Source organism: Ictidomys tridecemlineatus, chromosome 6 (assembly GCF_052094955.1).
Source record: "Ictidomys tridecemlineatus isolate mIctTri1 chromosome 6, mIctTri1.hap1, whole genome shotgun sequence".
Classification (NCBI taxonomy): Eukaryota; Metazoa; Chordata; class Mammalia; order Rodentia; family Sciuridae; genus Ictidomys; species Ictidomys tridecemlineatus.
Window position 1 is genome coordinate 188,397,249 of NC_135482.1, and position 14,813 is coordinate 188,412,061.

Below are 14,813 nucleotides of genomic sequence, written 5' to 3' on the forward strand. Positions count from 1 at the left end.
CATGCAATAACCAACTTAATCACCTTCCCCAGGATAATCAGAGAACTTTGTATATTGTATCTATCTCTTGTAGTTTCTTTAAACTTCATGAAGTAGCCAGGCATGGTGGCACATGCCTATAATCCCAGCTACTTGGGAGGTTGAGGCAAGAGGAGAATAAACTCAAGGCTATTGGGCAACTTAGTGAGACCCTGTCTCAAATTAAAAAAAAAAAAAAAAGGTTGGGATGTAGCTTAGTGGCAGAGTGTCCCTGGGTTCAATCCCTAGTACCACCTATTATTTATGCATTTATTTCAATCCCTAGTAGCACTTCATGAAGTACACTCAATATATTATACTTTTTTTCCATATATAGTTTTTAATTTTGAGGATTAAGACTAGACAATTTACAACAGTGGTTCTTATACTTTTTGAGCTTAAGAGCTCTTTATATATCTCAAATTTACTGAGAACTTCAAATAATTTTTTGTTTATGTTGATTTTTTCTTTCAAATTTTACAACAGTAGAACCAAAACTGAAAAGGTGTAAAGTGTACAGATGAAAACTATAAACTAGAATATATTAACAAAAATAGCACTGTGAACATAAAAAGGTATTTTAAAAAAGAAAAGTAGTATCCTTGTTTTATATTTTTTACAAATCTCTTTGATATTTGACTTTGTAGGAGAAACCTGGAGTCTCAAGCCTTCTACATTCAATTGTCTAATGTATAGCTTGGGTTGATGTCAACAAAGAAAATCCAGCCTCACACTGAGTTGGAAAAGTAAGGGCCTCAAAGACTGAAAGGGTTCCAGGACTACCTTTGATAACCAAGTGACTTTTGGACTAGCTCATGTCATGGGAGAGGTTTGCTCAGGGGCCCTCCTTACTGGCATGAAAATGGTTAAAAGCTGTAGTATTAACTGTGCACTGCCACACTGTGGACCCCATGTCAAGAAAGAACATGAAAAACACAGGCAAGGTAAGTACTCCTTTCTCCATTGGTTCTTTCTTGCCACGTGAAGAACTGGAAAACTTTATTTTGCCTGGAAAGATGGGCAGGATTAAAAGCTTTCCCCTGAATGTTTCATTCTTCCCTGGGTGGGGAGAGGCAGATATGCCTGGAAAGGAGAATTCAGTGAATGCAAGCAGAAAATCAGCTCTTAGGAAAATTCCTAGCTTTATTTCAGAGCTCTCTGGTTATAGATAAGTGGTTACATGGATATGCTATTCTGTTTTGGCAAGAAGCTTCAGAATTGCTACTTTTATAATGTCAAACCTTCTGGTCTGCATGGGGTTGGGAGAGAGTGGTCCTGTTTCCTATCAATCCTCGGAACCTGGGCTATAGCACCCAAGTAGAGACAGGAACTGGTCCCTACTTGGTGTCTCATGGTTTTGAGTGTCTGGGCCTGAAGAAAATGTCTACAGGTATATACAATAATTGAAATAGTAATAAACTTCATGTGACACAGGAAAGACTGAGAAACTTTGTGACCAACACACTGGGCCTCTGGGAGAAGTGCTCCAGCGCTCAGCCCCACTTCACTATGAACCAGACCTCAAGCCTCCAGAGAGGAGGAGGCATTTCACGGAAGGGACAACAGAGCAGTGGTCGCTGTTCAGCTGCCTGGGAGAATCACCTCAGTTAGGGCTTGGTGTGCAGGCAGCAGCTGTGGGAGGAGAGCTGGGGGTGATGCACTGGCAGGGGATTAGCAGGCTCCAGGTACCCAAGAATAGTCACCCATCACTCAACTAATGGGGAGTGTCCTGAGAAGTGCATGGCTAGGGCTCTCACCACCATGAACATCGCAGTCAGTGCTAAGATGGCTATGATGTCACTAGGTATAATAAGCTTACAGGACCATCGCTGCACATGGAGTCTGTCTGCTGACTGAGGTCATTGTTGGGTGGTGCATGATTATACTGGCTCCCCCACTGGAGCCGCAGCACTCACCTCATTGAAATGGACATCCTGCATTCCGACGTCTTCCATCATGGAGGCCTCCTCGTCAATGTTGGGGGTGATGACCCTGAAGGCAGTGCATCCCTGCCTAAACATGCCTGGGGTTGAGAAAGCAGAGAAAGAGCGACAGCAGTTAACCTGGATGTGGCTAGACTCCAGCATTCTTCCTGCCCTGTTTCTGTTACTCTGGAAGCTTTCATGTGTCAGACCAGCACTCGCATGGGAGGCTGGGACCACTGGGTGCTTTTCTTCTCCCTTTCCTCACATTTACCCCTTACCTCCCGTACTTCATTTCTCATCCTGTTTATTCCCTCCACCCACTGTTTTAAAAAATGCATTCGACCTTCAAATAAACTATAAATAAACTGAGAAATAGTTACTGAGTCAAATTAACGGTGGAAAAATATCAAGCAAATGAAAATTTGATTTGGTAAGATGACCCCTGCTCAGATATTGAGAAAAGTTAAGAAGCTGAAACCAAAGCCAATGAAAGAAACAGATGACTTCAAGGGTAGCTTTTCTTCAAGTAGTCAATCATCTTGCCCCTCTGGCTGGGAATAATCCATAACTCATAACTCAGATTACAACTGCCCCTTCCTCTCCCTGGGGCTGTCTATAACATGCAGATGGAACAGCTGCAGCTATGCACCAAGGGCTGCCTTAGCAGGCTCCCCACCAGCTGCCTGCGAAGAGGAGGGGCCTTCTCCAGGAAATGGACAGCAGGAATACTTCTGGGGCCTCAGCATCTGCTCCCCTAAGGGGAGAAGGTTAAGGTTGAGGGGGGAATCAAGGTCTCAGATAAGGATAAACTCTGAGCAAGAACAGCCCATCTGTGGTCCTTCCTCATCTTAAGACTTGCTGGGAAACATTTTAGTCAGCTGGACAATATGGACTGTGTAAAACACTCATGGGAAGAAGGACTTGAAATGTTCTGATAGGCTGTTTTCAGGTGTCTATTCACAATAAAACAAAAGTCAAAACTTTAACTGACCATCTCCTCTGTTTTGGGAAAAAGGAACACAGAGTATTTTGGAATCAAATCTTGAAAATGTAGAACCTAAAACCAGAGATTTTTCTGCTACATATTAGTCCAGGTTTCTATCCCCTCCCAGGTTATCTAGCATCTCTATCAGGGTCCTAGGGTAGCCTTGCTTTGATTTGGTTACATGGAAAAAGCCCCCAGTGAAAAGATTAATCTAGGAGTTTGAGGTTACATTAATATACACAAAATAAAGTAAAAGTTAACCACCCATGTTTAGACTACAGGATACATAGAAAGTATGTATGTAACTCTACTCCACAGGAACAACAAAAATGATAGCCAAAGTGCTTTCCTTTCATTGCCCATAAGAATAGACTGCCAGCAACCTGGAGAGCCCAGGAAAAGGGAAGGAAGGAGAGCAAAGACTGTCCATGCAGAGTTGAAACAGAAAATCCCCACACCACTGGATGGCACATGAACAGAGCAGCTGGGGCCCCTGGGGAGCGGGGCAACCGTTAGGCTCACCTCCCCGGCTCCTCCTCTGGCAGGTGCTATGGCTGTAGGGGAAGAGAGGTGGCTCCCGCTGGAGTGCTAGTTCCGCTTCTAAACATGAGGAAATGTATCACCTGATCAAAGGCCTCAGCAGGAAACACTAAGTGAACATGGAACCTTCTTTAATTTCCTTCTCATTCAGGTTCTCATGTGTGACAAACCCAGACTCCCTTAAATCCCATTCCACATCACCGGCCTTATCAGAAACATTCCATAGCCTTGGCATCTGTGCCTTTTCAATGCTTCTCACTTTGTCAGTATACTCATTAGCCCAGATCTTGCATTGCTGTTCTCCAGTGTTACATGAGCAGGCCACCAGCTTTTCTAAGAACCTCATTATCTCCAAAACAAATGCCACCCTGAGGCTGTGCTGATTTGGAAATGCTGTTTAGCCATTTATTCTGGAAAAACCCATGGCCTGCTCATTTGGGAACAAATGCCTGATGCATAAATGAAGTCTCACTTGCCCCACTTCTTCCCCTGGGAAGCCTGGCTGCCTTCAACACAATAAAGCCAACTGGGCTGCATTCCAGAAAATCTGTCTGATAATCCATTACAACTGCTTTTTGATTGATACATAGCTCCAGTGAGAACTATCTTCAGCTCAGGATGGTCTCTCAGGGACAGCTAGATGCAAAGCCCATTAACTTTTTGCAGAATGGAGACACTAGTAAGATATGATATGATAACATGCCATCTAATTTTCTTAACACTGCCATTCCTGCTGTGCCCACTAAGTCAAGCAAATGTCCTGTCAGGGAATAAAATAGTGAGCATGCTTTCTATACACACAAACTTGCCACCTCCAGATCTGCCTGAACTGCTCTCACTGGTCTCTGCTACTTTGTACTGTTTTATTCTTTTAACAATTCAGGAATCATTCCTTACCCTTCCGTGTGAGATATTCTGCCACCAATGCTGTTACATGGACATAGCACATTGCTGCCTGTAATAAAGACATATTTCAGAATCACTGTTTATAACAGGATGTCTAATGAACCTATGTACTTATACTAGGCACTAAACAGGGTTTCTTTCTTTTACTCAGGGCACTCAATCACCGAGCCACATCCCCAGCCCTATTATGTATTTTATTTAGAGACAGGGTCTCACCAAGTTGCTTAATGCCTCACTTTTCCTGAGGCTGGCTTTAAACTCGCTATCTTCTTGCCTCAGTCTCCTATGTGCCACTGCTTCTGGCCCAAACAGGGTTTCTAATAGCCAAACTTTTACCATGAAAAAGAGATAGCACTCACATTAATTAAAACTTTGAAATTAATTGGGATTTGAGACAAACAGCAATAAATTTACTAAGCTTTATTTTTATTTAGAATTATTACATTTTACTACAAAAGATAAAAATGGCATTCCCTCTGACACTTAAGGTTTCTGCATCTTTTCTTTTAAAGCAAAAAGAGGACTGTTAAAAGAAAAGCATGCTTCTAATGGCATTCTGAATGTAGTAAGTTCAGTGTAGCTCAGTAGCACAGGACATACTCAGCATGCCTAGGTTCAATACTCAGCATCAAGAAAGAAAAATCTAATTCAACACAATAATTACTATAAAAGAGGGGGAAAAATTCTTTCACTGAATTGCCATGTTGTTATAAAAATCAAAGATTTTTAATGGGACTGGTTTTGTGCTTCAGGGGTAGAGTGCTTGCCTAGCAAGTGTGAGACACTGGGGTTGATCCTCAGCACCACATAAAAATAAATAAATAAAATAAAGGAATTGTGTCTATCTACAACTAACTATTTGTTAAAAATCAAAGATAGCTGTTGAGAGTGAAGCCACAGACAGGTTCTAATGCATGGGGCCCTGTTCTTGTCAATCACTATGTGGTGCCTTAGTCCGGGATCTCAATCTATGATGGCCAACCCAGCCCTGCACAGACTCTATGTGAGCATGTGTGCAAATATCCATCATCAGTATCACAGGCACTCTTATCTGTGCCTATTATGTGTGGAGGAAAGTCTGTTATACAGTTAAGAGTCATGACTCTGTCTAATCATGAGATACACCTCACATGGTGTATCCCTTCCTACACTGCACAGCAAGAGAGTGCACACAACAGGTGTGCAAATATGTGATGACTTACAGAACAAGTACACAACACTAGACATGGTAGGAGCCACAAGAAATCCTGTGTATTAGCTGCATTAGTCCCTTATTACAGAATGCAGTGGGTTGGATAGTTTCTTCCCCAAATTCATGACCTTCCTGGAGCCTCAGAAAGTGTTGTCTTTTTTTAAAAAATATAATTATTGCAAATGTAACTAATTAAAATGAGGTCACACTTTTACTTGGGTGGGCCCTAAATTCCATGACTGTGTCTGTCATTAAAAGAAATACAAGAAAACAGATGTGTGAGGGAGGATGCCACCTGACAGTAGAGGCAGAGTGAATGGCTGTGGGTCCAAGAGCATCAAGAAATCCAGCAACACAAGAGCCAGGAGAAAGGTAAGGAACAAGTTCTCCCCTGGCATGCTCAGAGAGCAGTTCCCTAACTTCTTGCCTCTAGAACTTTGAGTGTGAACTTCGTTTGTTTTTAGTGACCCAGTTTGTGGTACTTTGTTATAGCAGCAAGAGAAAAGTAATGCACAGAGGAACAACTCCAGCTCAGAGAATTGTTTTAAGAAGAGACTTGGGCCATACAAACCATTTTAAAAGTCTAAAATTCTGAAAATGGAATAAAAATTACTACTAATACCAATTTCCTTATATTATGGCTAACAGGTTAGGTCAATTTTATGGTCATATAGAACTGTCATGTTATATGTACATTTAGGACAATGGACTCCTTGAATAAATACACAAAAATAGGTATATAAATTTTTCAGTCTTCAAATCTAATTGAAATAGTTACAGAAATGTCAAGGTTAAAGCAAGTTATTTTGTAATACTGCTGACATGCCCAATGTCACAGGCACAGACTTGGGAATGCAGAACTTGTGTAGAGTCTTGTTTTTCTTAATTTCCCATTTTATAAATGATGTTGTTGAGGAATAGAGGGGTTTAAAAACTGGCTCAATGTCACTGAATTAGGCAACATCTTTTCTTAGATTAAAAGTCTGTTTCTCTCAGTAATGCTGTCTAAATGCTGAAATACGTCAACTCTGCACAGCAGGAACCCTTAAACATCTACTGCATCCAAAAGAGAAGAGTAATGCCCCATCATCACCTCACAACAAGAAGTTAGTTTTATCGTCAAATAGCTGAAACTTACAACTATGGAGGAGTTCTGATGCAGAGAAATTGGTTGTATTCTTTAATTAGCAAGCAACTATATGAATATGTATAATTCTAAAGCTTTCAACATTCTTTTGTGATAGAAATAGCCCTTACAAATCTAGGGGTTTTTAAAATACTTTTTTTTTAGTTGTAGATGGACATAATATCTTTGTTTTTTTTTTAAATTTTATTTTTTTTTAATTTAGTACTGAGGATCAAACTCAGTGCCTCACACATGGTAAGCAAGCGCTCTACCACTGAGCTACAATCCCGGCCTAACAATCTGTTTTAAATTATCAATGTGCTCAGGTAAATATTAAGTCATCTTACTCTAATAAAGTATATATTTAAATTATTACAGTTTTAATTGGATTCTTTGAATGAACAGGGCACAACTAGAAAACCACGTCAAGAGGCTTGCAGGGCTACTTACCTCAGAGAGGTCCCCATTTTTGACGTGGATCCTAGCCATGCTGTCAAGCCACGTCTTCCTGAGCTCAGGGGTGCTGGCGTAGGACTTGGCTAGGCTGTACTGGAGGTCCACCAGCATCTCCGGATCATTCTCATGCTCCTTCATCTGGGCTGTGGCCATCAGGACAGTGCGGATCCTCTTGGTCAAGTCTTTCACGTCAGAGGAGAAGCTGGTGTGCTGAAACAAGGTGGGCCAAGGAAGGGCACATAGCTTTCATCCACTTTCTGCCTATTGGCATGTATGTCAGACAAGGAGGCAATGTTCTGGGGCTGAAAGGTAAAAACTGGCCAGGCCACTCACCTTGATGAGCCGGTCACTGTTGGCACAGTTGTTGATGATGGACAAGGACTGCTGGAACCTGGTTCCGCCGATGCCAACCACATCTGCAATCAGCTGGCTAACAGAAATGATGACCTTAAGGACATGGAAACATGAGCAAATCAATTTTCCTTCAGACGATTGTCCAGGATAGGTTTTTATGTTCAGTTAGGATGAACATGAGGCCAGGGCAAGGGGTAGGTGTCACTCCAGTGAGGGAAATGAAGCGAGTCTTTTTTCCCCACTGGATAAACTTAAGAATTTCATTTGCAAAACAAAATGCTAATCAGAGGAGCACAGAAGAATGAGAAACAACCCCCTATCACTTGGATAGCTGCTTACCTATAAACTTTCTGGCAAAAAGGGAGAACTTATGATAATTCTTCTTAAAATTGGGAGCCATTTCATAACAAAGACATGAAAAGCTAATTTTGGCTTTACTATAAATTACTGCAAATTCTGAACTTGCTTGGAATGCCTGCCCGTGCCTTGAACTCACCCATGCCTGGGCTCTCTCTGAGCAGATAGCAGCCTTCTTTGAAACTTTAGTGACACCTCATAAATCTTGGCCTTGCCTGGCCAGATAACGACCCTCTCTGAGGCTCTAATGACCTTCATAAATTTTGATGTTGGGACCAGCAAAAATGTAAACTAGCCTTTGTGTTATGCTCATCAGAGTTTTGTTATCTGTAACCCCCACTTCCCCGGCTTTGTGTAACTTTCTGGGCTATAAAGCTGGGCTGCAAGAAAGCTGCAGCGCTGTCTTGTTCCCATGATTTTTGGTGGGAGAGGCAGCCCGGCCAGTCGAAATAATAAGCTTGTTTTAATTTGATTTTAATTGGAGTTAGTGGTCTTTTCTTTGCGTCCTGGTCTAATACTTGTAATTTACCTCCCTGGGCTTTGGTTTGAGTTTATATGTATTCAAGAGGTGACCTGTCCCTTGCAATGTTTTTATTAGAACAGGTACACATTAACAGTGAAATGGTGGCCCTGCCTTTTTGTGGTTTATGAACAGTGCTGCCATGCCTCAGTTGCTTGAGCTCAAGCATATTTTCTCCTTTTTCTTCACCATACCAGGTATAACTAATCACTAAGTATTGTCAACTCAATCCATTCTTCCTTCCAATTTTACCTTCCCTCCTCCAGAATACCATCCTCTCCCTCCTAGATTTAACAATGGTTTCCCTAGCTGAGATCTAAATCCTCATGATTTGTTCTGAATGCTAGGGTCCAGAATATTCCTCCAAATATGCAAAGATTTGGATATGTAACAATGTATCCTTCTCAACCCATATTCTAAGCTCCATACAGAGGAACTTCTCCAGTTCCCCAGATAGGTGAGAAATTCCTATGGTACACCCATGGCTGGAACATGCTCCCTGTTCTTCAACTACCACTCCCATATATCCTTTACATCCTCTGGGAAGCTTCACCCTAGTTCTCAGGGTCCCCAGACAGATGCTCCTCCAGTGCACTCAAGCTTCTTCATAGCAGCATTGGCCACACTGCACTATAAGGTCTCAGTTTGCCTAGGTCCTCCACCCAACTGAAGGCTCCCTGAAGGCCAGGAGAGGGTTCTGTTTTGTTTGTAATTATATCTATAAATTCTAGCATGCAGTATGTATACAAAAAAGGAATAACTGAGAAATGGAGAAGGGACTCCTGCTCTGCTTATAGAAAAAGTATATAAAATACTTAAGACTGATCTCAGTATCTTGCCTGGTTTTCAGAGAAATGTGTGCTTAATACTGGAGAGATAGCAGATGTTTTAGTAGATGGAAGACCGAAAAGAACCACCCTGGGCCAGGATCTTACTGCACAGTATGAAATAAACAATCCAGTAAATGTTACTTCCCAGTTTTCCACTTTGGGGCCAGATGAAGTAAATAGTTCAATACGATACTCAAAGTTTTCTTGCTAAAATAGAATCAACTGGGTAATTAAACCACACGCACTTGCAAGTGTGTCCGGACAAAGGACTTCTTTCCAGTGTAGTCGAAGTTGTTTCTCATTAAGAAGTAGAGCAGCTGGGAGGCCTCTGTCCGGATGGAGCTGAGTTTGGAGTTACAGCACTTGAGGATCTCATAGCACAGAGCAGCACACATATCTGCCCTCCCCTCATAGAACGTTGAGGGAAACTAGATGGAACATAAGGAGCAGGCAGAGCACAGCACGGTTAGTCCTTGGGGAATGGTCCCTTCAACTCCTGGTCAAAGGAGGAAAACTTTGACCCTCAATTATGAGTATTTAGATTTATCTTACCTTATAAATTAATGACCTTAAGGCAGTGAAGACATTTTTTAAAGCTGTTTCAGACTGATGTTTTTGAAGAAAACACAGGTAGACGTCAAAAACTTTTTTCATGAGAGGATTATGTCCGTGATCTGCCAAGAGCTGGTTCTTAAAACACACATTGACAACGGTATCAGTGAGACATACTGACACCTCCAAGAGGTTTCATATAATTTTCAGGTTCAAAGACCCATTGTCCAAGAATCAAGACAACTTACTTATAATTTAAATTATCTCTATTATGGGTCTCCTAGGAAAGCATAGAATGCTCTTATGGGACAAATAACTCTATCAATAAATTTATGCTTTGAGGATAAACTTCCCAGCAAACTGTAATAAACTGTTGCTTAGTACTGATTTGGCTTCTATTTATTTATTTATTTATTTTTATTGTACTGGCAACTGAAACAAAGGCAATGTTTGTGATGTCTTAATTCCAACAGAGGAGTGTTACTACAGGTGCTAGCTAATGAGTGGGGGAAAGAATGCTAAAGTAAGAAATATGAAGAAGGTCTTCTAAAAGTGAGGCCCCCTTCCAGCCAGGCTTCCCAGGCATTCTGTTGGGAAGAATCAGACAGTTTGGTAGGTGGAAAATGTACAGGCTTGGGGTCAGGTTCCACTTATCATGGGCATGGATTGCTCAGGTACACTGAATCCCAGCATTCCCATCTGTAAAACAGTGACTCTAAGATTGACCTTGCCCGGCTACTGTGAAAAGTAAATGTCAAAGGTGGAAAATATCTGACACATCCTTGCTCTAATTTAGTAAGAGGTAGCTGGGAGGATTTCAACACTTCACAGATTTTATCAAACAAAAAAAGAGGACCACAAGTAATCGTTGCCAATCATTCTTTAAAATTTCCTCCCCTCAGTCAAAAATTCACACTAATTTAATACTCTGGACAACTGGTTAGCTAAATCTTCTATTGGCTGCTGAATACACACAGCAGCAAGGTATAGCTCAGCAAGAAGCCAGCATGGAGTTTTAAATAAGACAAACCTGTATGTGTCTGGGTGCAATACATGTATACATTCTGCACACGTAAGTAAACATGGTAGTAAACAAAAAAATTCAAGAGACTGCTATCTCAAACCAACTACCATTTGGCAAAATGAATAGAAGTAACTTTTATCTAAATAATTTTACTGCATAGCAAATTATGGGTGGAGTCTTACTTTCAAATCAAGATCAACCTTATTTATTGTTGGAGGGAAATTTTGACTCAAAAAATCTGACTCAAGGAAAACAATAGTTTTTTTTAAGGTAGGTCCAGTAGGTACAGATATATCACAATTGGTAAGATACTTGGCATTCACAGTGATCTTCATATCATAAAATTCTGAGGCATCATACTGAATTCTATCATGTGAAAGAGGAGCAATTTGCGTGCACGTGAGAGCGTGCACACGTGTGCACACACACATACATATACACACACAAATTATTCCAGTCCTTGGGGTATGCTTACGTGTTGTGTCATCTATAAACACTATTTTCCCTGGGAGCCCTAGTTTGGAAATATTGCTTTTCCCATTGAGATTAGTTTCCTAATTATGGGTGTATTAAAGTTTGGGTGAATCTGGAAGTAAGTTTTCATTTTTCTCAGTAATCTTTGTTTGCAGCTTGGCTTTTTGAATTGGTTCTTGTCACCAAGTTCTTACTACTTCAATTAAATTTCTCCCCCATCCACTCTCTGGTCAAGGTCTTTGCTTTCCATTTTCAGGATTTAATCCTTTTGGTTTCAAGAATGGCAAGAATGAAATTAGGGGGTTGGGGTTGTAGCTCAGCAGCTGAGTGCTCGCCTAGCACATTCGAGGCCCTGGGTTCAATTCTCAGCACCACATAAAAATAAATGAATAAAATAAAGATATTGTGTCAAACTAAAAAGTAAATATTTTAAAAAAGAATGAAATTAAAATTAATCTACATTAAGATGCAAATAATCCCTCATATAAGGTAAAGAATCTTCATCCTCCCCAGTTTACCAGCTACCTTCCTTTATTTTCCAATCATCATCTTACCTCTTTTTCTCTCTATTGCTGTTCCCTTCATTAGAAAGTAATATACACTAAATGCAAACAAATCTTTGAACATTTGGAAAGGTCCACAGGGGGAAATGGAAAAACAAATGTCCCCATTAACTTCCCAATTCAGAAATTATCACAGACACCAATGTAGGGAGTATCACATTTTGACTCTTACTGAGGATGGAAAATTTCCATTTAGGATATTAAATGAGACAACAGGACAATAATGCCAAGACTTATTTCTAGCAATAAGGTAGAGACAAAATTCTCCAGGAATTGTCTGGTGGGTTCAGGTCTGACTTTTGTAACATAGTCCCTTATGGTGTTTGACCCAGGAAATGGCATTTTCAGGGAATAAATGCTCAATATCAGTAATTCTCAAGATCCAGGAACACAGAGAAAAACAAACTTAAGTCTTGGTTACCAAATTGAGATATGTGAAACAAAGTTAATTTAGACAAGCTCTTCCTAGGCATAGGGCATTACTGTTATTTAAACATTGATTTTTAAAATAAGAAATTCAGTTTGGAGAAGAGCTGTTTCAGTTGCAGAGGTCCCACAGTCACTGTGAAAACCTAAGCTAGTCCATCTTTGTAGGTCAAGTTCAGGTTGTCTCAATCAGACTACTAACAACCCAGCAAGACTCCAAATATTTACATGGGCCTTGCTCTTAAGTTTCTATTGCTCCTTATGCATATGTATTAGCTCTCACTATGCAGTTCAAACTAAGAAAAGGTGCTAAATGGGATAACTAAAATACATTTTTTATATTAAATCTGTGAAAACACTAAAAATATTGTAAAATACTTAAAGATCTACATTAGTTTGGGATTATGTTAATAATAGACATTCTAAGACAGTCACAGAAGAACCATTTTTCTACATGTGACTACCTCAGTTTACAAAATGCACCCTTTTAGGATTAAATAAGATAACCTATGTGTAAGTGTCCCGTACTATACCTGGCACCTGGTAAATACTTGGTACTTTTCTTCTTCTTTTCTCTGTATGAGAGATCCTTCAAACACTTTGATAGTCACTCTTCTCAATGCCCCCTCCCTCCCCCCCACATCTGGGTTGGTTGAGAATAAGGTCTTTGGACAGGCCAGCTGTGTAGTGGTCTTGGGTAAACTTCCTAACCTGTCTTAGGCTTAATTTCTTCACTATAAAATGAGGGATAATGACATCTACTAGGCAGGGCTATTGTGAAGATGATGTCTGAGGTGCAGGAGGCATTCAACAATTAGCAGGAAGCTAATATAATAATAACAACCAGAATTCAGAACTTAAATCTTTTAAAGCATTTAATCTTATTAAAAAATTTATTTCTGGGTTGTCTTTGGAAGTTCATTAGATGTGGTCAATTAAGAGAGACAGTTTAACAGGGCTTAATCTGTAGAAGATGATTTTCTTGCACATACTTATGTCAGCCAATTCAATGTTAAAATATGTTAAGGTTCTCCTCAAAAAACCAACGATATGACCCAACTATACCATTTCTTGGTATTTATCCTGAAGAATTAAATTTATCTTACTAACATGCATACCCATGTTTACAGCAACACAATTCACAATAGCCAAACTATGGAATCAGTCTAGGTGTCCACCAACGAATGAATGGATAAATGAAATGTGATATGTATTCACAATGGAGTTTTATTCAACCATAAAGAAAAATGAAATAATGTCATTTGCAGGAAAATGGGTGGAACTTGAGACCAATATGTTAAACAAAATAAGTTGAACTCAGAAGGTTAAGGGTTGTATGTTTTCACTCATGTGCAAAAGTTAGAGAGGAAAAAGGAAAACAAAAGTGGGGTGTATCTCCTAAAAATCAAAGGGAGATCAGTAGAGAAAAAGGATCAAGGAGTGGGAGGCAGGAAGCGGGGGGAGGGCTGGGGAGTGATACTGGCTAAATTATATTGTTTTACTGTGTGCTGCATATAGATAAATCCCATCATTATGTACAACTATGATGCAACAAAAAAATGTGAGAAGAAAATCTGTTAAGGTTTGGATATAAGATATCCCTCAAAAGCTCCTGTGTAATGCAACAGTCGAAATGATTAGATTATAAAAGCTATAACCTAAGCAGGGAATTAATCCATTTGATGAACTAATAATTTGAAAGGACTACTGGCTGTATAGTAACCGTGGGTAGAAGGGGTGTAGCTGGGGGATGTGGATCACTGGGGGTGTGCTCTTGGGACTGTATCTTGTCCCCTGGGCTCTTCCTTTTCTCTCTGCTTCTAGTTGTCATGAACTGAGCAGGTTCCCCCTGCTAGGACTTCCTCTGTGATGCTCTGACTTACCTCAGGCCCAGAGCAAAGAAGTCTGTGACCATGTACTGAACCACTTAAATCATGAGCCAAACTAAACTTTCCTTTCTCTAAGTTGTTTTTGTGAGGTGTTTTGGTCACAGTAATGAAAACCTAACTAATACATGATCTTTCTGAGATGCTGCGACATGTGCCTCAGCTGAGCAAATATGTGCCAAGGAAGATCCCAGTGGTTGCTGCATGTGGGCTTCACATTCCTGTGAGTTTGAGCCATGTGAGCTCAAAAGCCAAGGCCAGACTGCACCAGACACTTGCTCATCTTCCCACTCTTGATGGGCATGCTGAGCTTCAGAGAGCACACATTTTTGCACATAGGCACATAAATGCTGGCAGAGATCCCCTCAGTTCTATATCTTAACCTTTCTGGGGCCTCTTAGGAATCAGGTCCATCACCATAGGGCAGGGAGGAGTGAAGCCACATGAGACTAGTGCTTACTGCCCAGCTAGAGCAAACACTTGCACTCCTGCTATGTTCTGGCCCCAGGATGGATGTTTTTGTAAACTTCACATTTGAACCTCAACCTTACAAAGTAGGTATAACTGCCATATTTCAGCTAATGAAATCAGGACTGAGATATCAAGTAGACCTAGCTCAAGGCTGAAAAACTGGGAGTGGCTGGGACTTAAGAACCCATGGTGTCTTTGTATCCATGCT

At 40.5% G+C, this 14,813-nt stretch overlaps 1 protein-coding gene across 34 annotated transcripts in view; it reads right to left on the minus strand.

Annotated features, from left to right (window-relative positions):
* The window catches only part of Dock9 (dedicator of cytokinesis 9), a 286,979-nt gene that overhangs the window by 30,177 nt on the left and 241,989 nt on the right, over window positions 1-14,813 (minus strand). For 20 of the 34 annotated variants that reach the window (XM_078016264.1, XM_078016254.1, XM_078016248.1 and 17 more), the window contains 7 exons: window positions 9,762-9,899; window positions 9,455-9,637; window positions 7,482-7,595; window positions 7,143-7,358; window positions 4,366-4,423; window positions 3,451-3,528; window positions 1,935-2,041 (listed from right to left, as the gene is read on the minus strand). In XM_078016264.1, coding sequence (XP_077872390.1) covers window positions 1,935-2,041; window positions 3,451-3,528; window positions 4,366-4,423; window positions 7,143-7,358; window positions 7,482-7,595; window positions 9,455-9,637; window positions 9,762-9,899 — 894 coding nt within the window. The remainder of the gene's footprint in view (window positions 1-1,934; window positions 2,042-3,450; window positions 3,529-4,365; window positions 4,424-7,142; window positions 7,359-7,481; window positions 7,596-9,454; window positions 9,638-9,761; window positions 9,900-14,813) is intronic. The other 14 variants (XM_078016277.1, XM_078016273.1, XM_078016270.1 and 11 more) reach the window with 1 other exon arrangement.